The sequence below is a fragment of the Notamacropus eugenii genome, chromosome 2, assembly GCF_028372415.1.
Source record: "Notamacropus eugenii isolate mMacEug1 chromosome 2, mMacEug1.pri_v2, whole genome shotgun sequence".
NCBI classification, from domain to species: Eukaryota; Metazoa; Chordata; class Mammalia; order Diprotodontia; family Macropodidae; genus Notamacropus; species Notamacropus eugenii.
Window position 1 is genome coordinate 102,915,796 of NC_092873.1, and position 22,852 is coordinate 102,938,647.

At 39.8% G+C, this 22,852-nt stretch overlaps 1 protein-coding gene across 5 annotated transcripts in view; it reads right to left on the bottom strand.

Moving 5' to 3' along the window:
• The window catches only part of MED20 (mediator complex subunit 20), a 119,913-nt gene that overhangs the window by 86,193 nt on the left and 10,868 nt on the right, over nucleotides 1–22,852 (bottom strand). For 2 of the 5 annotated variants that reach the window (XM_072642085.1, XM_072642086.1), the window contains 2 exons: nucleotides 21,572–21,700; nucleotides 15,850–16,513 (listed from right to left, as the gene is read on the bottom strand). The exons of 1 other annotated variant lie outside the window; for it this stretch is intronic. In XM_072642085.1, coding sequence (XP_072498186.1) covers nucleotides 16,298–16,513; nucleotides 21,572–21,700 — 345 coding nt within the window. In that variant the 3' untranslated portion in view covers nucleotides 15,850–16,297. Of the gene's footprint in view, nucleotides 1–15,849; nucleotides 16,514–21,571; nucleotides 21,701–22,852 lie in introns of those variants that run through there. 2 more of the 5 variants (XM_072642087.1, XM_072642088.1) reach the window with 1 other exon arrangement.

Sequence of the window (22,852 nt, forward strand, 5' to 3'; positions counted from 1 at the left end):
GAAGTTTCAATTTTATTAACTTTGCCCTGTAAAGATTTAGAGCTATGAGGGCATCTAATCCAAGCCCCTCATTTCACAGAGGAAGAAACTGATGTCCAAAGAAACTAAGTGATTTGCCCAAGCTTACACAGTGGAGGCAGGCAGAAATGTAATTTTAAGTTTTTTGGACCCTAATTCTGTCATTTAATATATTAACTATTGCATTTAGTTTCATATCATCAGCAAGTCTAAGCTAAACTACGATGAAAATCTACCTTCCTTTTAAAAAATATTAAGGTTGATAATCACACAATGTTGGTTGAACACCACTGTTCTCATTTCTGAGAAATAACCAGTCTACTCCCAGGCCACTGGAACTTCATGTTTCAAAGATAGTTTGTTGCCCTGGTAACTCCCTTCAGCCTCAGGATAAAATACTAACTTCATAGTCTGACAGAGATGGTTCCATAGAGTCAGGCTCCTGCTTCCCTTCCAAAGTTTGTTTCCCATTACCCTCCTTTCTATACTCTATTCCCTGGCCAACCTGGACTATCAACTCTCCCCAGAGCTTAGCATCCAATCTCCTAGAAGCCTCCCTGCCTCTGCAGCTTAGACCCCAGGCCTGGAATGTTCTCCCTTCCTTCTCTCTGCCTCTCAGAATCTCCCCGCCTCTCAGAATCTCCCCTTTCATTAGAGGTTCAGCTCATGCACCAGTTCCTCATCAAAGCTTTTCCCAATCTCCAACTTGCTAGTGTTTTCTCCTTCCTCACATTACCTTGTTTATCAGATTATCTGTTTACATGTTGTATCCTCCACATCAAAAAGTAAGCTCTTTGAGGCCAGTGATTATTTTTGTTTTGATTTGTAGATCTAGTGCTTAGCACAGAGAATTGCACACAGTAGGTAATTTAAATATATTTGTTGGACTGGATGTGCATATGTGACCAATACAATATTATGAACTAATTATAACATTCATCTTAGAATAACAAACATGCTTGGTACTCAAATTATTGTCAACTTCATCCCTAGTACCAAAAGTTAGTCTCTACAAATTATCTTCACAAAAAAGCTCCTTGATAGACTGTTCTTTCCCTCTTTAAATCCCTCCCAAACATGTCCTGGTCTCAAACCCTCAATCGTTTAGTGATGCCAACAAGACATTGGAGTGTTGCATTCAAGTACAAAGATAACATTCTCAAAACAGATGGTTATGGGGTGGCACTGATCAGCTGCTTAGAGTTTAAGCACAACACATGTTTTAATGATGAAATCAAATATGTAGCATTCCATGGTGAGCTGGTGACTGACTTAACAAACCCTGGTCTTTCCAGAAAAATATTGAAAATTTTAAAGGAAGTGAAACTGTTGCCATAAAATGGACCCTTTTTTTAACCTTTTAGCAAACTCTAAGTAGTAGTGGTATTTTTTAATACCCAGGAATTCATATAAGACTTTGGCCTAAAAAAAAAAAAAATACTCTAGAGAATATATGACCTAATTATTGACTTTCTGTTATCTACCTTGAAGTGGGAAAATAAAATCATTGCTTCTAAGCCCAACCCTTCACTTGAATTGACACAATATATGTCAATAACAACTATCCTGTGCATTTCAAATACTAACAGCTTAGACTAGCTTAATTCCAAAGTCCTATTTATCTAAGTTTGCATTAGAAAACATCAATGTACTCATAGTAAATGTACAGTAACTGAATAAAACATTTCCTTGTTTATGAATATTACTTATTTAGAATTATTACCACTGTGAATTCCAAACACTAGATAATGCTTAATCAGGATTATCTAGATGCTCTACCTGAAACTTTAAATGAGCATTTTGGAATAATGATGGCAACAATGATGATAGTAATTCATGTTTACATAGGATTTTAAAGGTTTACACAGTGCTTTCCTAACAATTATCCTCTGAAGTATGGCAAATATTGTTCTCACCATTTTACAGATGAAGAAACTGAGACTCTGAGAAATTAATTGCCTTGCCTAAGGCCACACAGTTATTAACCATAATGGCAGAGGAATTTGAACTTGGATCTTCTGACTCCAAGATAACAAGAGCTCGTTTTACTACATTATGCCTCATCTCACTGATTATCCCTGTTGAAAAAAATAATCTGAAAGGTCATTAGTGACTAGAATTTCTGGATACTAAAATGGCTGTTCACAGCTTTTGCAAGGCCACCAGCTAGCATATCTGAGAATTCACAAAGATCTAAGGAGGCATTCTGAGACTGAAAAAGAAAAAGCATCACAAAGTGCCTATGTTTTAAAAATGGAAGAGAATGACAATGAAAATCAAACACATGCAAACAATTTATATACCTGAAAAAATACTGGGGAAAAAATAGCCACAAAATTACAAATACCTTGAAGAAAAGTGGGTACTCTGTAATAACAAGTCTGACTTGATAAAGATCAAATCTTGCTGGACTAATCTCATATGCTATTGAATGGCAGGTCAGGTAGATCAAGATGAAGCAATAGGTGAAATCTATCATGATGGTAACAAGGTTTTTGATCCTGTCCTGTAAAAAATACAATAAGCAATAGGATCTGTATAAATGGGTTCCAAATTGTTTCACGAGGCATTTCCTTGAAAGACAGCGAGAGACTATGACAGGCAAGTTTTATCTGTTGTCTATGTCATTATCTTTAGATCCCTTCTCTGATCACCAATATCTCACTGTGGGGCAAAAATATGAATGATGAAAGAGAAGAATTCTGGAACTTTAAGTATAAAAAAAATACAGCTATTACTAAAGTTCATTACTAGTACCAGTGATTTAATATCAACCTCTCAGTTTAACCTGAAAAGGTTAAGATTGTTTAATACTTTTAAATCAGTGATTTAAAATATGGAACCCTAACCCTTGGTCTATCAGGAATTAGAAAATTAGGAAACAGATGACTGTTAAAGATATTTATTGGGCACCAATAGCATTGCTTACTGCTCTCAAAGTAAGCTGCTTGTTGGTAATGAATACAAGTTATCCTTCACACCTTAAAAGATGGATTCAGAATTCAAAGACTCTTGCTAAATCAGAAATCTCAGAAACAAATAAAATATAATACACTTTAATAAAAAAAGTAAACTCAATAAATAAAACTGAACAAATGTAAAAGTTTTGGATCTATCCAAAAGTAGCAGACAAAGATATAACCTTCATAGCATACAGCAAGCTTACCATGAGTCAGCAATGTAGCACTGTAGCTTAAAAAAAAAAATTGGAAAATACAAAAAATTGATACAGTATGAGGAATCATAAGATCATCTTATCCAGCTTTAGTACTCCCCTCCACCTTATTGTATCTGTTCATGTGTTCTACTCCAGAGTGCTTGCTATCTGAAGAACTTGGAAAGGCTAAGTATGAAAAGAAACAAAAATTTTCTAAGGCTTTAACACTAAGACCTCTCACGAGAAGTTAAGTGAACTACGGTCTTTAGCCTGAAAAGTAAAGAATTCAGGTTGATTTAATAATGATTTTCAAGCATAAGAAGGAGAATTCTTGTATAATTGTGAATATGGTTATTTCCAACTTCCAATGCGAACAGCGCGCAAAACAAAAAATAATGTTACATATGTGCAAATCAGATAAAAAAAATCTCTTGATAGTGAAAATAATTAAACATTAAAATGAGCTACCTGTGTAGGTCGTACAACTTCCTCCTTTGGATTCTTTTTTTAAAAATCAAATAGATTTTCATTGATCAGGAATGGTCTGTGAGGTCCTGCCTAAAGTGGGAGAGATGGACTCTTCAAGTCCTAAAATTCTATGATTAATCAAGGAGACATAATTATATACATCTAGTCATTCAAATTTAATAAATTGATTTTAATGGTTCTTTGCACATAAACATGAGTTGAGTGACATTATAAACAAAAGTGTAATCTTGGTAGATGGTTATAGTATGAACTGAAAAGAAAATGTCTAAGTATCATTAAGTCATTGCATATCACTATTTGGACTAAAGATTATCAACTTTTAAACAAGTCATTTTAGCAATGCAGATTTGAAAATAACTGTCTACACCAGGAATGTGTAATACAGCACAGTGAATGGAAATGTTTACTTTTTTTCTGAAACAAGTTCACATTTTCTGTAGACAAGATTCATTTAGATTTTTAAAGGCTTTAACACATAACAGTCAATAGCATGAGCAGGGATGCATAATAAATGGTAATAATACACAAAGCCTACAACAGACTAACACCTGCTACAATTTCCATCCCCCAAACAACCACTATATAAAGAAACATTATAGCTAAAGGCACTAGATTACAAGTTCTCAAGTAAACAGACGCTTGTTAGATTTCTCTTCGAAAATAACGTCTAAGACTTGCACCTACCTAGCACACTGGTCTTGCACATAGTAAACACTCAATAAACATTTGTTGAACTGAGGAAAATCCTTTTAAAAGTTAACATGAAAACAGAAACCTTTGTTGAAGTGCTAAATACATCTAGTCACTCTGAACATGTGCTTAACAAAAACCAGGAAACAAAATTTGAACCAAATACAACATGGTTACACCATGATCACTTCTTGGTGTGTTTGGAAATATAATTCTGAAGAAGTTAATGTTGTAAAGCAGCATTATAATAAAGGAGAACTTTCATAAAAGGCCAAAACACTGCTTAAACCCAAGTATCTGGAATCCACAAAGTAAAAGCTAATCTAATTTAAAACACACTGTATAACAAGAGCAGATCATTTAAAATTAGCAAAACTAAAAAGAAAAACAAATTTATAAGTGACTTTGAAAGCATGCTAACGAAAACACTTCCATCAAGCCAATAAAATTTTACAGAGAGTAATTTCACTTTTTGCTATGTAAGTGATGTGCTGTCCTTTGTATTCAAAATTAAGTGACCAACATCAAAGTAAATACATTTTTATGTTTCTCAGGGAATAACTCTGAAGGCATGAAAGTCAACAATAAAAGAAAATTATTAGAATAACTCCAAATTTGCCTTAAAACTTAAACTTTCCTTTATCTAATTTCCAAAAGGGTCTTTTAAGAGAAATCAGAGACTTGCATAAATTGAGCTTGATATGCTCTTATTTATTCACAAAGGGAAAGTGAGGAGGGGAAGGCAGTGGGAATGCTCAGAGCCAGCCAATTTCTACAACTTGCAATTATGTTACAGAGATTTTCAAAAGTGATAGAATTTCTCAGGACATTCTTAGTCAACATAAAACAAAAGTCTAATTTTCTATGTTTTTCCTCATACTCTATTCCATTTTAAAACATTTTGATATAAGTCAATGTGTGAGTCTACCCAAATTAAAGACAAGGAACCAGCTCCCTATTTAAATCTCTTTATACGAGTTAACTCTCTCCTTGAGCTGTTCATGCACGTTTTCCTAAACTGACTTCTCAAAACTCTTCAGCTACCTAAATGACCGAGTAGCAACTCCATGAATTAACTGAAACAGAATTTCTAACCATTCCTACCCCCACAATACTACACTCTCCATCAAAGACAAAAGTGTGTGACAATTTTGCCCGGAGAACTAGTCTCAAGTCCTTTTGGTACATTACAGCAAACACAACATTAACACTAGCACACAAAACAGTTATATCCATACAGTAGATAAAAACATTTATTAAGCACCACATTTTCCCATTACTACCAAAGAAGTTAAATGTATAGCTTTTCATCACTCTCCTTCGGGCACTATATCATTCATACTGCGTAAGAACGAAATTAAATCAAAGTTGGCTACAACTTTTCAATAGTGCTCATAAAACCAAAAGGATTAAAGGAGCTGAATGGTGGGAGAGGATTAAAAACTCCTTGGGGAGAGAAAAAAAGGGGGATGGAGGAATTATAGCCCTTCTGGGGACAAAGGGACTCAACAGTTTCATCCTTCCCTATTGCTCTCCTCTCACCCAAGAATTCTGGAGACCTGTCCCCTGCCCCCACCTCCTGTCTAGTTCTTACCCTTGCTTCTAAGTTGTCTTTTCCCCTTTCACTCACCAAGGTTCCTCTTCTGCACCAGCAGCTCCCTATCCCAGTCCATTTCCCCTCAATTACCACTGAAGTTTTTGCACCCTGAGCCCTCCACAGCTGGTTCATTCTTCACAGAGGACTTGATCCCTGCCCACCCCTGTGCCTTTTCTCCCAGGTCTGAACCTATCTAGGTTCCGTCTGCCTCCCTTCAACCTATTTTCCCCACTCTTCATCTCACTTCTGCCAGTTCTGCTCCCCATCTCTCTCAATTCACCTCCCATCTCCTAAACGTACCTCCTTATCACATCTTATCTATTCGCCCTACAACTTTTACCTCCTCACCATCTAAACTTACTTACCCCTAACCACTACTCTGCCCTTATTTATTCGGCTTTTTCGTTTAGTACTTCATCCCCCACTTCCCAACTCCCCTACAAAACCTCTATCCAGTTATTGGCTTTTCTCTTTCACTGCCCTGGATTTTAAGGCATCTCGACCAATCTACTCACCTGAAGTCCTTACTTGTTCCCCATTCTCCTGTCTCTCAAGCTTAGTTTTCTTCCCTCAGTGTCAGCCATTGCCCCACACCACTTCACCTCTCTGTTATCTCCACTTCACTAAAAATCCTGGTTTCCTTCCCTCAGTTTCTAAGCTATTATTGATACCATCCTCCCTCATCCCTTAAAATCCATCTCTCTCCCTCTCTGGGTTTTTATCCTCTCCTCCCCTCCGAAGCCCTATCTTCTTCCTTCTCTGATCACCTCTTTCCACTCAATGCCATCTCTTTCCCTCTCTGATTTGATCCCCCTTCTCTCCTAAATCCAATTTTCCTCCCTCATTGGGATTCCCCCTCTGCCTCTAAGCCTTCAACCTAAAACATGGTTTCCCTGGCTCTCTTCTTTATCTTGCTCCTCAGCCCCCTCTAAACCTCATCTCCCTCCTATATTGCAGGAGCTCTTATCCCACCTCCAATCCCCATCTCCCCCCCTCATTCTGCTTCCCTTCTAAACCTCAGTTCACGGCCCCACGGCCCTTCCACCTCCTTCAATCCCATTTCATTCCCCCCTTGGATCTCCCCTGTCTCCACAATCCCATCTCTCCTCTCATTACCAGCTCCCCACCAAGCCTTTATTAAAAACTGATGTCCGTTCCCCTCTCTGCCTTATTTCTGCCCTTCCTCTCACATCTGCCCAAATCCTATCTCCCTCCTTCTCCATCACCCCAGTTTCCCACAGTCACACTCGTCAGTGGGCTCTTTCACCCCCTCCCTGGACCCCCCCATTCCACTTCTTCATGCCCCTTCTATTCCAAATTCCCGTTGCACCCCTCCCCCATTCCAGACCTCCCCCAAGGTACTCCCCCCATTCCAAAGCCCCCCACTCCCATTCTCTCCCCCACCCGCCCCGCCCCCTCCCGGCCGCCTCCCCTCCCCCCACCCCACGTTGTTCCCTCGCTCAGAGGCGCGCGCCGCCTTTGTCGCCCCCTCACCCGGTGTGTGCATTTTGTGTGTGTGTGTGTTTTTGGGGGGGATGCCGGTGGGGAAGGGACTCCTGTCCCCGCCCCCTGAGTCCTAGGCTGGGCTTCCCCTGTCTTCGTCTCGGTGAGTGTGTCCCCCCAGCCACCGCCGCCCCCTGGCGCTGCCCTCATTTACCGCTCCTTCCACCTCCCCCGGCAACCCCCCCCCCTTTTCCCACCCCCCTCTATTTACCGCCATCATCAGCACGCGCGAGCTGTCACCGGAGCGCGAGACAACCGAACGGCCGGGCCCCGCCCCCTCCCCACCCATTGGCCCAGCCCGTCGAGGCCCCGCCCCACCCGGCCCTGCAGTGCGCCAACAGCGCAGCGCTCAGACCCTGGCCCCCCCCACCCCCCCACCCCTGGCCCCCGCCCAGCACCAAATGTATTCTTGTACGGATTCTCGCGCCGCCAGCAGCGCGGCGCGGAGGGTCAGCCGCCGACGCTCGGCGGCAGCCTCGAGGATGGCGTAAAGGACGGCAGCGTAGCGGGGCTTTTGTGAATTGCGGGGAGAAGTTTGGTTGAGTCACAAAAGGGTAAATATGAGCGTTTCCAGACAAAGAGACTCTTAAAGGTACAGAGTTCCATTGCATGCCCCGCCTCCTTAAAGGGCCAGCGCCCTTCTTGCTTTCCCCACCCTACACTCTTCTCTGAAAACTGGAGACAGCTGGAACCTGAAATTCCTCAGTTCTCTGCTGTCTTCAAGAGACAGACCCATTTTCCTCGTCTCCCAACTCTGCAACCTCCAAACTGTGTGACCTTGGGCAAGTCACTTAATCTCTAAGCCCCAGCTTTCTCGTGGTAAAGGAAATGTGAAATGTGAGCTTGGACCAGATAGTCTCCACGCTTCCTTCCAGCCTTCAAATTCTAACCCTTTCTTTCTTTGGTGTAAGGAGAACCCCAGTGAGAAAACTTCAGCTTAGTCTTAAAGAATTAGTTGCCTGGGACACACTGGGGTTAGGTGACTTGTCCAGAGTCACATAAACAGGTAGAGAAGGGACTTTAAACTCAGGTGATCAAAGCCAGCTCTATCCATTAAGCCAGGTGGCAGTGACTAGAAATCTAGAATTGGCATCAGGAAGAGCTAAGTTTGGTTCCTGCTTCAGACACTTAGTAGCATAGCTATGTGACCCTGGGCAAGCCATGTCACCTCTGGGCCTCAAGTTTTTCATCTGTAAAACAGGGATGTTGTGAAGATACAACAAGGTGTAACACAACCAAAAATTCTGCAAACCTTAAAGCATTATATAAAAGCTAAAAATTAATGAAAGGCATTTGCCTCCTGAAAACCAAGGGATTTCTGCATAAAGTTGGCAGAAAAAGCTACTCTGAGCTAAAAAGCAGAAATGTCCATATTGGCTTTATCACTGACATTCCCCAAGTTGTTTTGTTTCCTGTCAAGAAATAAGTGTTAATAATTTTTTAGAAAGTAAAAAAGTGGGGCTGGAGAAGTCAAATAGGAAGTTCCTGGTTCACACAATCTTCTAATGACAAGGACCAAAAGACTATATGAAAGATATAGAGTAGAATCTAATAGATTCAAATCATTAACTATTTCTTAGCTCCTCTCTGTTTCACAAAAGTGAGACTAGTAGTAGCACTCCATGACCCCAGAGGATTAGCATCAAAAAGGATGAAATAGCCCCTTCCCTCTAATTGCAACCAAATGGGAGAAATGCAACAAAACATATACATCTGGCTCTTGTATTTTCTCTTTCTCACTCTAATCTATAATATTTGTGAATCTATATAGTTATAATTAGTCGTGCATATGTGTTGTTTCTTTCACTTGCCCTCATGTATGTCTTTAAGAGTCATACCTATGTCTTACATATATGTCTTTGAATCATAGAGCTACAAGTCTGGAAAAGCTGCCTGAAGGAGGGGAACCTTTTAAGTTTTGGAGAGCAGGGACATGGTTTGGTGGAAGGCAGGCAGTTTACAAACAATCCTGCATAACAGCAGAATGTCAAAGTTAGAAGAGATCTTGGATCATCTCTAGTTCAATCTCTTCATTTTAGAAATAAGGAAACAGCCCCTGAAAGTTGAACTGATTTGCCCAAGGTCACACAACTAATGAATAGTCAGGAGTGATGAGGACTATATTAGGGTGGTAGCTGTGTGACTGAAGAGATGGGAATGAATAGGATAGATGTTATGAGGCAGAAATGGCAATCGATGACTGATTCCAAGTTCTTTGCTATTTCCCATACACAACAAAATATTTCTATAGTCAGTCAATAAGCATTTACTAGGAATTTATTATGTGTCAAGCACTGTAGAAGGAAAAAACACAGTGCTTGCCTCAGTGAGCTCACATTCTAATGAGGGAGAGAATATGGAAAAACTATGTACATAGTAGTAATGGAAGGTAATCTCAGAGGAAAGGTTACTGAGGGGAAGGTCTCGTGCACAAGGTGGGATTCCAGGTAGAGAAACTAGGAAGTAGGGGTGAGGAGGGACAGAATTCTAGTCAGTGCAAAGGCATGAAGTTAGGAGTGCCATGTATGAGAACAACAAGGAGGCCAGTGTGGCTAGATCAGTGAATAGAGAGGAATCAAGCATAAGAAGACTGAAAAAGTAAGAAGGGTCTGAGTTACTAAGGGCTTTAAATACTAGAGAACTTTATATTTGTTCCTGAAGGTAATAGGGAGCCACTAAAAAGTTTATCAAGTGTGCTCGAAAAAAATCACTAAAGTTTATCAAGTATGAAGGTGACACGTTCAGACCTGCACTTGAAGGAAATAATTTCAAAAGTTGAATGGAGAATGGGTTGACTATGGCAATATTCCAGGTAAGAGGTTGGTGGCTAAATGAGTGAAGCGAAGGGGGATGTATCGGATAGATACTGGGAAGGTAGAAATGACTAGATTTGCCAAGAGAACGGGTATATGGGGTGCATGAGAGCAGTGAAAGTTGACACTAAGATTGAGAGGCTGCGATTACTGAGTGAATGGTAATGCTCTCAACAATAACAGGAAAGCAGCAAGTGTCTCTGAAAAAAGTCCTATTTCTCAAGTCAAATTTATAAAAATATGGGCCATTCCCCAGTTGATAAATGGTCAAGGGATATAAACAGGCAATTTTCAGAAGAAATCAAGGCTATCAATAGTCACATGAAAAAATGCTGTCAGTCAAATTAAAATAGCTCTGAGATATTGTCTCATACCTATCAGAAATGACAAATGCTGGAAGGGATGTGGAAAAATAGGGATTCTAATGCACTAGTGTAGTTATAAAGTGGTATAACCATTCTGAAAAACAATTTGGAACTATGCCCAAAGGTTTATAAAATGGTTCATACCCTTTTGACTAGCAAAACTACTACTAGATCTGTTTCCCAAAGAGATCAAGGATAAAGGCAAAGGACCTATATGCGCAAAAATATTTATAACTGTTCTTTTTGTGGTGGAAAAGAATTGGAAATTAAGGGAATGCTTATCAATTGGAGAATAAAGTGAGCAGAACCAGGAGAATATCGTACACAGTAATAGTGATATTGCAAGGCTGATCAAGTGTCTTCTGAGCAAGACCATCCCAAAGGACCTATGATGAAAAATGTTATCCATCCCTAGAGAGAGAAACTGATGAATTCTGAGTGCAGAGTGAAGCATACTTTAAAATTTTTCTTTATTTTTCTTTTGCAACATGGCTAAAATAGAAATGTTTTGCATGATTTCACATGTATAATCAATATCATGGCTTGTCTTCTCAAGGGATGGGGGAAGGGCGAGAGGATAGGGAGAATCTGAAACTCAATTTTTAAAAATAAATGTTAAACATTTTTTATAATGCTATTGAGAAATATTTAATGAAATAAACTTTGCCCCCATTTTACAGATGAGAAAATTGAAACTCAGAAATATTATGTAATTGTCCTAGGGTCAGAGAGCTAGCAAATTCCAAAACAAGAGATTCAAAACCAGTTTTTCTGACTCCCAAGACCAGTCTTTTTCCCTATCAATCTTCATATGCATGAAGTGACTGGAAGGGGAAAAAAATGACTAGAAGGCACTGAAGGACTAGAAAAAGAAGTCTCATTACTGTGGATAAAAAAGACTAGATACAAGATGAAGGAAAAGGCAGGTACCTTTTATTAAGGGGATTTATTCTGTGAAATTTAGATTCAGTCAAAGGGCCAAACAGGAGGATCGAGAAGGCCACATGTGGTCTCAGAGCCCCAGGTTCCCCATCCCTGGCCAAGAGGTTATTTGAAGTCATTCAAGCATAATGTGATTAAATGGACCAAAAGTCAGAGAAAACAAAGGCTGAAGAGTGGATCCAATGAAACAGTTGATAGGTTTTAGAAAGAGACAATATGTGAAAAGCTCCAAGTTGACCAGCAAGTGACAAAGAGGATGAAACTGTGGTCATAGACTGGTGAAGAAACAATGAACTTTGTTTATGATACAACCTATGTCAGGAAAGCAACATTTTTGTCATGAACTTAGTAAGTTATAGTCACTGACATCTCAGTCTTTTCTTTCAGGTTGTGGGAGGATAGGTAAAACATCCCAATATAGCATCCCAAGACAGGTCAAGTACAACAAATTTATCTCCATATTCCAGGACACAACCCAGACGAAGAGTTAAAATTAAAACAAAAGGAATGGTTATTTTGCTTAAAGTGGGTAGGGAAGGGTGGGAAGCAGGTTTTTATTATGTCTTGTCATCAAGAACCAAAGGCCTCTCCTCTACCTCTCAACATCCAAGCCATCAACCAAGACACCACCACAACCACCACCTTCCAACAGATTCAGGATCAAGGACAACATCACTGCAGCAACATATGCATTTATATGGGTTTTATGTTCTTTAAAGCACTCTCTAGCGTCCAAATTAATTTTTAAAAGTAAGTGAATAGAACTCAGGTTCCCTCTCATTCTAGTAATCTCTCTATAATGGTGATTTAGGATAATGAAAAGAGGATCTGGAGTCAGAGGACCTGGATTCAAATCCCAGCTCTATTACTTATAACCTGTGTGACCTTGGAGGAGTCACCTCTCTTGAGGGGACTTCTTCATGATAAATGAAGGCATCTGTATAGATATAAAGACCTTTCCAGCTTTAAGTCTCATGATCCCATGTAAGCTTGAGGGCAGAACTGTTTGTTTCCTTTGTATCCCCAATGCCTAACAGAGTCTCATGCATGCCAGGCACCTGATAAATGTTTTGAATCTCCATTTCTCCTTTATCATATGGTCTTCCAATCCTGGCTTTGGGACAGATCACAGCTATCTCTCATGATCTCCAGTGATATTTAACAGTCTCCAATGATCAAAGGTGCCTCCATCCATCCATCAATCAGTCAATCAATCAACATTTATTAAGTGCCTACTGTGATACCAGGCACTTTACTAAGTGCTAGAGATACAAAAAGAGGCAGAAGACTGTCCCTGTGCTCAAGAAGCTTACACTCTAATGGATCAATTTCAAAGGGAGTCATCTTAAAATTCCAAAAGACAATTTTAATTCATTTGAATCTTTTAAAAAAGTCAGTACAATGGGAGACTAAATAACAGTGTTATTATAGAGGGAAGTAAAATGGATAATACATTTTAAAAAAAGTTAATCACTCCCCTAATGGCTTCCAAGTACTTAGGATTTACTACCCAGACTCTAGAAACTAGACTTGTTTTAATCATCATCAGATTTAGGAGCCCAGGAATAGGATTTTTATTTATCATAGAATTTTACTCTACCAGTACAACTCATGTAGTTTGTTATAATGGAATTATATTATGGATTATATAATGGAATAGAAGGTAAAATTCCCTGTCTTATCATTATAGTTGATCTTTATACCGTACATTAATTTTACAAAGCACTTTTCCCACAAAAAACTTGTTGGATAGGACGTACAAGTATCATTACCCCCACTATACAGATAAGGAAACTGAAAGTCAAAAAGGTCAAGGGAGCTGCCTTAAGTCAAACATCTAGGAATTTTCAGTAAGTCATTCAGAGCTAGTCTTCTAATTTCTTAGGCTAGTGTTTCTGAGGGTCTGTCAGGGCACTAACTCAGGTTGTCTCATTCATCTCATATTTTGGCCATACTCTGAAACCAGATGTTTCTCTAAAAGCAGATTAATTTACATTTCTTAAAACTCACGGTAGCTACTATCTAACTACTTTTCAGAGGAACTGCTTTTTTTATTTTTTAACTTTGTATCTCTTTGCATAGAGCAGGCACTGGATAAATAGAAGATAATTGCAACAGTGCTTTGCACATGGTAAGCACTTAATATATGCTTCTTTCATTTAATCATTCAACAAATCTGCCACTTTGGCTTTCTTTTCTTCCACTGGCTCTGTTCCCCTTTTTACACTCCAGTCTTCAAAGCAAAACAAACTATTCCCCCGGTCAGTACAGAAAACGAACAAGTGTGTTCCTGCCCTTGATTGTCTTGCAGTTAGGAAGATGAGTAGACAGGAACATGGACAAGGGACCTTCTTTGGGGCCTAGTCCTTCATCTACACCCCACCCCAGGAGAAATCTTCTACATAACAGGACTAACACTTCCATAAAGGCAAGTCATAGAATTCCAGGGCATAAATAAATAAGTCTCAAGTCTAAGGAGCTCACAGGGCAACACAAAGAGGAAAAAAATGGATCCTTGGATTCAGAGACCAACCTCCTAATCATACAGATAGGGAAACTGAATCAAAGAAAAGTGATACAATTTTCCCAAGCTAGTGAGCAGCAACAATCAGGACTCAAAACTAGGTCCCAACTCTAAATCCAGGGCTGACTCTAGGAGGCTCCCAGAACTCAGACTTCGGCCTAGGGCACAAAAGAGTGATGAAAGGTAAGCAATGAGCAACACTTTCAACTCTTTTTTTAATAAGTGCATGTATTTTTAACATCAGAAAATTCCACTGTCCACCACACATAAGTATTCAGTTTTCTGTGTGATTTTAATCCCAATGTGTCAGGGTCCTTATGTGTACAACGAGAATGATGAACTAAGGTTTCCCTTCCTTTCTGACACCGGTGATCCTGGGAGGTTGTCATGTGATTTGGTGGACACAAAAGGGCACACAATTTTCATAAACCAAGTAGTTGTGGGATTGTTGGTGGGATGTTTATAAGAAGTGAAGTTAATACTATCAGTTAGGAAATGACAACCTAAAATGAGCATCGGGTGCTTAGCTTACATGTCTCATCCCAAACCAGGGTCTGTCATTAGTAGAGATTAAGGCAGCAATCAAAAGGGAAAGTAAAAACTAAATAAAAACTAGCTAAAGCAAGGATTGGCATTGGGAGCTAGAAAGAGTATAGTAGAAAGATCATTAGACTGAAAGACTTTTCCTCCCCTAATATTCATGTGACTATATGCTTCCCCTCTGTGGGCTGGTATTCTCTACTGTGAAAGTAAGGTATATTCTGAATTAAACTTCAAAGATTCATAGTACCTCATGAGTCAGAAAAAAAAAAATCTGAGGCCAGTTGGTCCAGGCCAAACATGAACTAGACTATCCTTCACAGCACACATGGTGAATGATCCTGGAGCCTCTTCTTAAGCCTTCCCTCTTTGGATAGCCTCCCAAGCCTCTTCTTGCAGCCTTTTCTATTTTTGGACAGCCTCTAATTATCAGGAAGTTTTTCTTTATATTAAACTGAAATCTGTGTTCCTGCAACTTCCTTCTATCTCTTGCTTCTAGTTTTAACCTCTGACATCAAGCAAAACAAGTCCAATCCGTGTATCTTCCATGTGACAGCCCTTCAAACACTTGAAGACAACATTTCTGTCTTTCCTGAATTCCCTCCAAGTGTTGTCTTCCTTCTTTTGGCTCAGCTGTCTGCAGCATTGGCTAAGGTATCCATTGTGGCTTGGGAATTAGTGGGGACCCTGGTAGTTTCCAAGTTTCCCATGGACTAGCTATAGATGAGAAGATGAGAAGATGAGAAGAGAAAGGAATAAGAATATTGCGTGTGCTTGGACCATCTGGAGGTGAAAAAGTAGGGGAAGTAGAAGGAAAATCCCTTCATTTACCCACATCAACTTCAAGCCAAGATAAATTAGGAAGACACTTGGTTCTGATGTTAGTATAAGGGAGGCCAGATTCATTTCTCAGAGTCATTAGAATGAAGCTATAATGGAAGTGACTTTTGAAACAATTTAGGTGCCCCTACCTTTCATTTCATACGCACACAAAGGCTGCAAAGAAAAACTGCAAAACAGCAGCCAAGAACAAACACTATTGGGAACAACTTCCAAGGCCCAGAGGGAGAGAGCTAAGGTAAATCAGCAAACAGTCCAAACAAGCCAGATCACCAATCTCTTCAGCAAAATTCAGCGGAAGACAAACAGGAATACTGTAAAGACACTGAGACTCCCACACCCACCTACATAACAGAAACCCAGCCATATCCTTAGACCAAAGGAACAAACTTTTATTACAGAACGATCAGAACATAAAAACAGCCCATCCAAATGGGGAACTGAGCCAAGGCCACAGCAGCCAGAGAGAGGAGGAGACTGATGGCAGTTGCCAAGCCAAGGATACCACTCACTGGCCTGTCTTCCTGAAAGATGAGTTAAAAGCTGCAACTTCTCCATCAACCACAGTTCCTTTCCCCCAAGAATAGGCAAGGAACAACAAGGCTCATCCTAAGACCAGTGTACATGAGTATGGAGGAAGGGTGTGTGTGTGAGTGCTGGTGGGAGGAGTACAAAGCCCCATAGGAGAAGCCACAGGTGCATGTTCAAAGGAAGACAAGAAGCCTGGCCTTTCTGTCCTGGATTCCAGGGATCAGGGGCTGGGATGAAGCACCTTCATCTCCTGTGGAGTCACCCGGGCACTCTGCAGCTCCCCATTCACTAACGAATCCCAGCAACAGGCACCTGCTGCTGTTTTCGAATCTTGTTGAAGAGTTCCATATACTGGGCCATGGTGTCAGCAGGGCCGTATACCCCGTCGTGTCTATTCCCAAGCACTGTTGGTGCCCCTGGATTGTGGCTGCCCAGGAAACTCTGCAGGAACTCCAAGAGCAGGTTCCAGCAATCACTAGCCACCACGCATGGGCCATACTCCACCTAGGGGCCAAAAGGACATGTGATTGAGAATAATTTGATTCAGTCCAGTACCTGGTACATGCAAGCCCTAAGATCACGGGATTCAAAGCTAAAGAGGACCTTAAAGATCATCTAATCCAACCCTCCATTTACCAGATAAGGAAACTATGACTCAGAGAATTGTATGAACCTGCCTATGGTCATGGAGGCGCGATCTGAACCCATGTTCTGTGTCTGAACTCATGTTCTATGTCTGAACTGACTACATCCTTCATGGTGGCCTCCCTCTGCCAGGGATATTTAGCAAGATATGATACCGATTCTCCTCTTAAGTGAATTATAATCTAAGAGCACAGAAAAGCCATAGACAACTAATTACAATAAAAATTAGCATGAGGAAGTAAGCACAAAGGACTGAAAAATCCCTAATTTTCCATTTCCTCTTATCCACTGGCTACCTTCCTGTTACTTACAATCATGCCCAGATCTTCCTCATTCTTTAAAAATGTGCCAGCCCACCAACCTCCCACCTAGCACCTCTCCATCCTCTCGTCCACAGTCATACTCTTGGAAAAAGTAATTTGTACTCATGGCCTCCAATTCCTCTCCTCTCACTTTTCAATTATTTGCCATCTGGCTTCTCATTTTCTAACTCAACTCAAACGGTTCTTTTTCAAGTTACCAATGATCTCTTAATTGGAAAAATCTAATGGCCTGGCTCAATCCTCATCCCTTTGGACTATTCTGACACATTTAACATGATTAACCCCTTTTCTGTGTGGATATTCTCCTCTCTCCAGGTTTTGTGACATTGCTCTCTCTTGATGCCCCTCCTAACCTGTCTTCTCACTCTACCTCAAAAGGCTCTGTTATTGAGAAGGTCTGCTTCATTATTCAACATCTGACTGATGAGTGATTTCATTTGGGAGCAAAGGTTTAATGATCATTTTTACCAAATGTCTTCCAAATCTATATATTCAAACCAAATTTCTGTCCTAAATTCCACTTCCACACCCCCAGCTACCTACTAGACATTTCCAAATGAATTCATGTAGGCATCGCAAACTCGAACATCTAAAAGAATATTAATTAGTTTCCCCTAAAATCTGTCCTCTTCCTAAGGTCCCTATTCCCAACAAGGGCAGCGTCATCCTGTCAATCAATCAGACTTGCAGCCCTGAGGTCATCCTTGACACTCACTCTCTTAGCTCTGAAACTCAATCAGTTGTCAAGTCTTGTTGATGATCTCTCTAAAATATATCTCCCATCCAGTCCCCTCTTAACATTCCCAGAAACCACCCTACTTCAGATTCTTATCATTTCTTGCCTAGACTACTGCAACAGGTTCCTAATTTGGATCCTAGCCTCATCTCTCCCCGCTCCACATATTCAGAACTGTCATTCATTAAAGCACTTGGCACAATGTTGGTACACAGGAAGTGCTATATAAATTCTCTTCCCTTTTTCATTCATAAGGCAGAGATCTGAGCATGTCCTTTTCCTGCTCAAAAATTCTCCAATGGCTCTCCTTTGCCACTAAGATAAAATGTAAACTCATCTAGCTGTTAAACCCCTATACCATCTGGCACTACTTCTGAGGCTTACCAACATTTACTCTCCTTCACATACTTAACATTCCAACTAAACTAGCTGTTTGTTTTTCCCTATACAAAACATTCCATCTTCTATCCCTCAGACTTCACACAGGCTGCCCCATGCCTGATAAGCATTTCCTAATTCAAATAATTTCCAGTTTCCTTCTAAACTCACCTTAAGTTCCTCCAGCAGGAGGCCTAGCTTGATCTCCCTTATTGCTAAAGCTCTCTAGAAATTACTTCCTGTATGTGTTGTAGTAAATAATAATAGTAACAACAGAGTTGTTTAGACAACACTTGAAAGCTTACAAAGTGCTATGCAAATATTAACTCTTGCTTTTATACTTACAACAACCCTGGGAGGGTAAGAACTATTATCCTCATTTTACAGATGATGAAAGTTAAGAGACTTGCCCACAATTATATGACCGTGGCTGAGGCAGAAATTAAATTCAGGTCTTCCTGACTCCAGGTACAGGATTCCATCCACTGTGCCTCAAGTTAATTTTCATTGTACATGTTCCTTAAGAGCAGAAACCATATTTTTGTATTTGTATCTCCAATAACTAAGGCTCTGACTATTCAATAAATACTTGTTAAATAAATGGCTGAATGAATGAAAACAGAGGACCAAACCAAGGCTATGAGAAATATGAGGAAGGAGAGAACACTTTCAGGTGAGTCACTGAGAAGATCATGGAGCATGAGAAAGGAGACATCAACAGAAAGCATAAAATAAGACTTGGAAAGGTAACCTGAAGCCAGACTGTGGAAAGTTCTACATACTAGGACCAGGAGCCTATATTTTATGGAGCAGGCAAAGGGAAGTCACTCAAAGTTTTGAAAAGAGATATTTTATGACCATTATAGGAAGGTGACACAAAAGGATAAGTTCATCTCACATCCTCCCAAAGTATCTAGCACAATGTTAGACATACATTAGGCACTCAGTAGTTATTTTTGGAAAGAATGACAAAAACAGTTTAGGCATATTCTACCCTCATACAATCCTCTTCTCTGCTCCTTTTCTTCTGGATAATCAGTCCACCAGACTTACCCTTAGAACCAAGAGACAAGGCTGAATTTCCCATGGCATGGTCTAATAAATAGACTAATTGCTAAGGTACTGAGTAAAAACACTCAGGACAATGATGAACACACAGGGAACAATGGGTCAGTATGCACACCACAGCACATGCACATGTAGATAGCTGTGACTCTCCTTTGCTCAAGCACAGACAATCCTCCCAAAGCACAACAAAATTCCATCTAGATATGGAGTCTTAGTACACGTTCTCAATTAGCATAGCTGAATATTTGGGCAAGAATTTCAGCACTTGGGACAAATTCAACTGAACACATGCAGTCAGTCTAAAGTTTGACCACTGTGCTTGGATGAGGTAGACTGGACAGAAGTCTCAATAATTAAGGAGGCTGAAGCTCTTGGAGAAAACATGCTTGAAGGGCACAAAGTGGGGAAAGACTGTAAATAAGGTACTGAAATTATTGAGGAGAAGCAAGAGTGACCTAGAAAGGTCAGCAGATAGCAAAAAAGAATCTCAAGAGACTAGCGAGGGGAAGTTGCTAAGTGAAGGTAGCAGAGGGAGGGTCTAAAAGTGGCAGTGGGAAACATGATCAGGCCAATCAAAAAGCATTTCCTCTTGATACTATCTGCCTGGGACTATGAGAGAAGGAGCAGATAATCTCAGGGAATGGAACAGGGAATGTGACATCCTCTGGAAAAGCTGTACTTTCAGTGAGCATCAGAAAAATAGAAGGAACAGGAGAGGTGCAGGATGTGGGGAAGTTTGTGAACAATCAAGGAGAGAGGTAATGTGGCATGGTGGGTGGAGATCAGGACTGTGTCTAAATCCCACCTCCTATATATACCAGCTGCATAGTCCTGAGGACACTGCTACAGCTTCACTGCTCTAGACTAGAAATGACAAAGAAGGCACAACATGCAGTAGGAGGAGGAGTTCCCTGCTTGATGAAATCACAGGTCTGATTCAAAAAGAAAGTATAGAGGAGCATTCCAGAGGGCTGGTGGAAGAGGAAGACAGATAAGGACAAAGGGCTGGGGAGGGTCAAGGCTGAGTTTACTAAGGAAAGAGGCAGAGAAGCTGCTGTCACTTTCAAGCACTGCCTTACCTATTGATTCCTGGCATGCTTCACAGTGAGTCCACAGGTCAAATAATGTGTTAAAAACTGTCCACACTGATGGAAAAAGGGTCCCACCACCCACCACTAACTCAGGAGCCAATTTTTGAAAGGCACTTTGAGCTGTCTAAATACACACCTGCTATATCATGAAAACTTTGAATTTTGCACCATATTTTGTCAATTTTTTTCAAATTGGAAGGTTAAATTATTGAAGGTAATCATGAAGGAACAAAGTGGGAAGGTGTCATATGGGTACCTGCACTATACAAGTGGGCATATAGGGTTGGTAAAATGGTTGAAAAGAAGAGGGAAGGAGAGAGAGTACTGTGCATCTTTATCAAGTTCAAAGGTATGTCATAGATAAAAAAAAAAGGTTGGGGCATAATTGTATTACCAAGCTTAGTGCTAAAGAATTAAGAAAATTCACCTATGGATTGCCTTCGTTGCAAAGATGGAGAATTATGGATGTTGCACATACTGTCAAAAAATGGTCAATATGTTGATTAGTTTTGCTGAACTACATTTTTTCCTCTTTTTTAATATTTGTTCCAAGGATTGGCTTAATGAAGGGTATTTAGAAATAAGTGATGTAATATTGATAAGTATCAATAAAAAGATTTTTTTAAAAGAAAAAGGTTTGGAAAATTCATTCATACTATAATTAAATCCTAACCTTCTTTCAAGACCCAGCTCACATGACACCTTAATTTACTGTACCTAAACTGTGTTACCATGGATAAGTCATTTCTCTTCTCTAATCCTATTTCTTCATATATTAGATGGAGATAACAGTCACTCTAATGCATAGGGTTGTTGTGAAGAAAGTATTCTGTAAATCTTAAAGTGCTAGAGAAATGTGAGTTACATATGGCTTTCCCTCACCTCTCTAACATACTTATCATGTATTTATTAAAACTGTCTGTATTGTCGTCTCCTCTGCCTTCTGGATTAGTAAACTCCATCAGAATAGTGACAGTTCTTATCTAAAATGTGTATTTCACTTGGCTTCTTACACAGTAGTTCTTAATATCTGTTAAAACATTGAAAGACACTGGAATCTGGATTAAATGCAATTATCAATCTTGTTTCAGGGAATTGACTAAACAAATTTCCCTTTTCCTCTCAGACAAAAGGTGGAAGAATACAGGTTCAGAATGCTATATTCTATGTACGAAGTTGTTGCTGAAAAATTAAAAATAGAAGAGTTGCCCAACAATTGGAGAATGACCGAACAAGTTGTCATATATGAATGTAATGGAATACTATTATACTATAAGAAATAATAAGCAAGCGGATTTCATAAAAACCTGGAAAGACTTACATAAACTGATGCTGAGTGAAGTGAGCAGAACCAGGAGAACACTGTACACTGCAACAGCAACTTGAAAGACTCAGCTCTTCTCAGCAATACAATGATCCGAGACAATTCCAAAACACGCATGATGGAATGCTAACCATATACAGAGAAAGAACTATGGAGTCTGAATATAGATCAAAGCATACTATTTTCACTTTTTTTGTTTTTCTTGTGGTTTTTCCATTGTTGATTGTTCTTTCACAACATGACTAATGTGGAAACGTGTTTGACATGATTGTACATATATGATCCATATCAAAAAGTTTGTTGTCTCAGGGAGGGAGGAGAGAGGAGGGAAGGAGAAAAATTTGGAACTCAAAATTTACAAAGACATAAATGATGAAAACTACCTTTACATGTAATAGGAAGAAAATACTATTAAACCGAAAAAAAGTTGTTGTACCAGTTAGTTTTCCTTAACTGTTTAAAAAAAATAATAAAAATAATCCAGGATTCTATTGGTTACCAAGGGGAAGACGAAGTTAAGAAGACTTATTTTTTAAAAAGAGAGTTTGTTAATTTGCTGGACAAACAAATAGGTCTATAATGGCTTAATAAATATTTGTTGATAAGTAAACTTGCCCCATGGATTGATTTTTATCATCCCAAAGGCGAACTGTTATTACATTCCCCCTTTCTCACCATTTCAATGAGCTGTCACTGTGCTCTAAGGGTTAGATGTAAGCATAAAGACAAAAAGTAAATAGAATCCCATTCCATAGCCTCATGAGAGATGGTGATTGGCGTACTAGAAGGCAAAGACTTAGAACCTAGGCACACCATTTCTAAAAGGCTGCCAACCACTATCCTAGAGGATATCAAACAAAAACAGGAACATCAGATAGAGCTACAGAGGTAATAGTCAAGGACTTCTCTTCTCTCCACCTCCCCTCTTCAAACCCTCTCATGCCTCTACTCCTCAGGACTAGTAACTATGCGTTCTACACTCAAACAGCAACAGTTATTAATCACAAGTAGGTACAGAAGACTATGTCAGGTACTGGGAAAGAGGCAAAGTTTAGACACAACATGTTCCAAGTGCTTACAGTACTTTTCCTTATGTGCAAAATGTGAAGAATAACAGCACCTACCTCACAGGGCATTACATGAATTGCTAGTTATCATCATCATCGGCTAGTACAAGTCCTCATTAAGCTACCTGATCTGCCATCTCCTTCTATTCCTCTGCAAACTAATCTTTCTCTGACCCGATGGGGACAAGGGAAATAGCTGGTGAAGTATAGC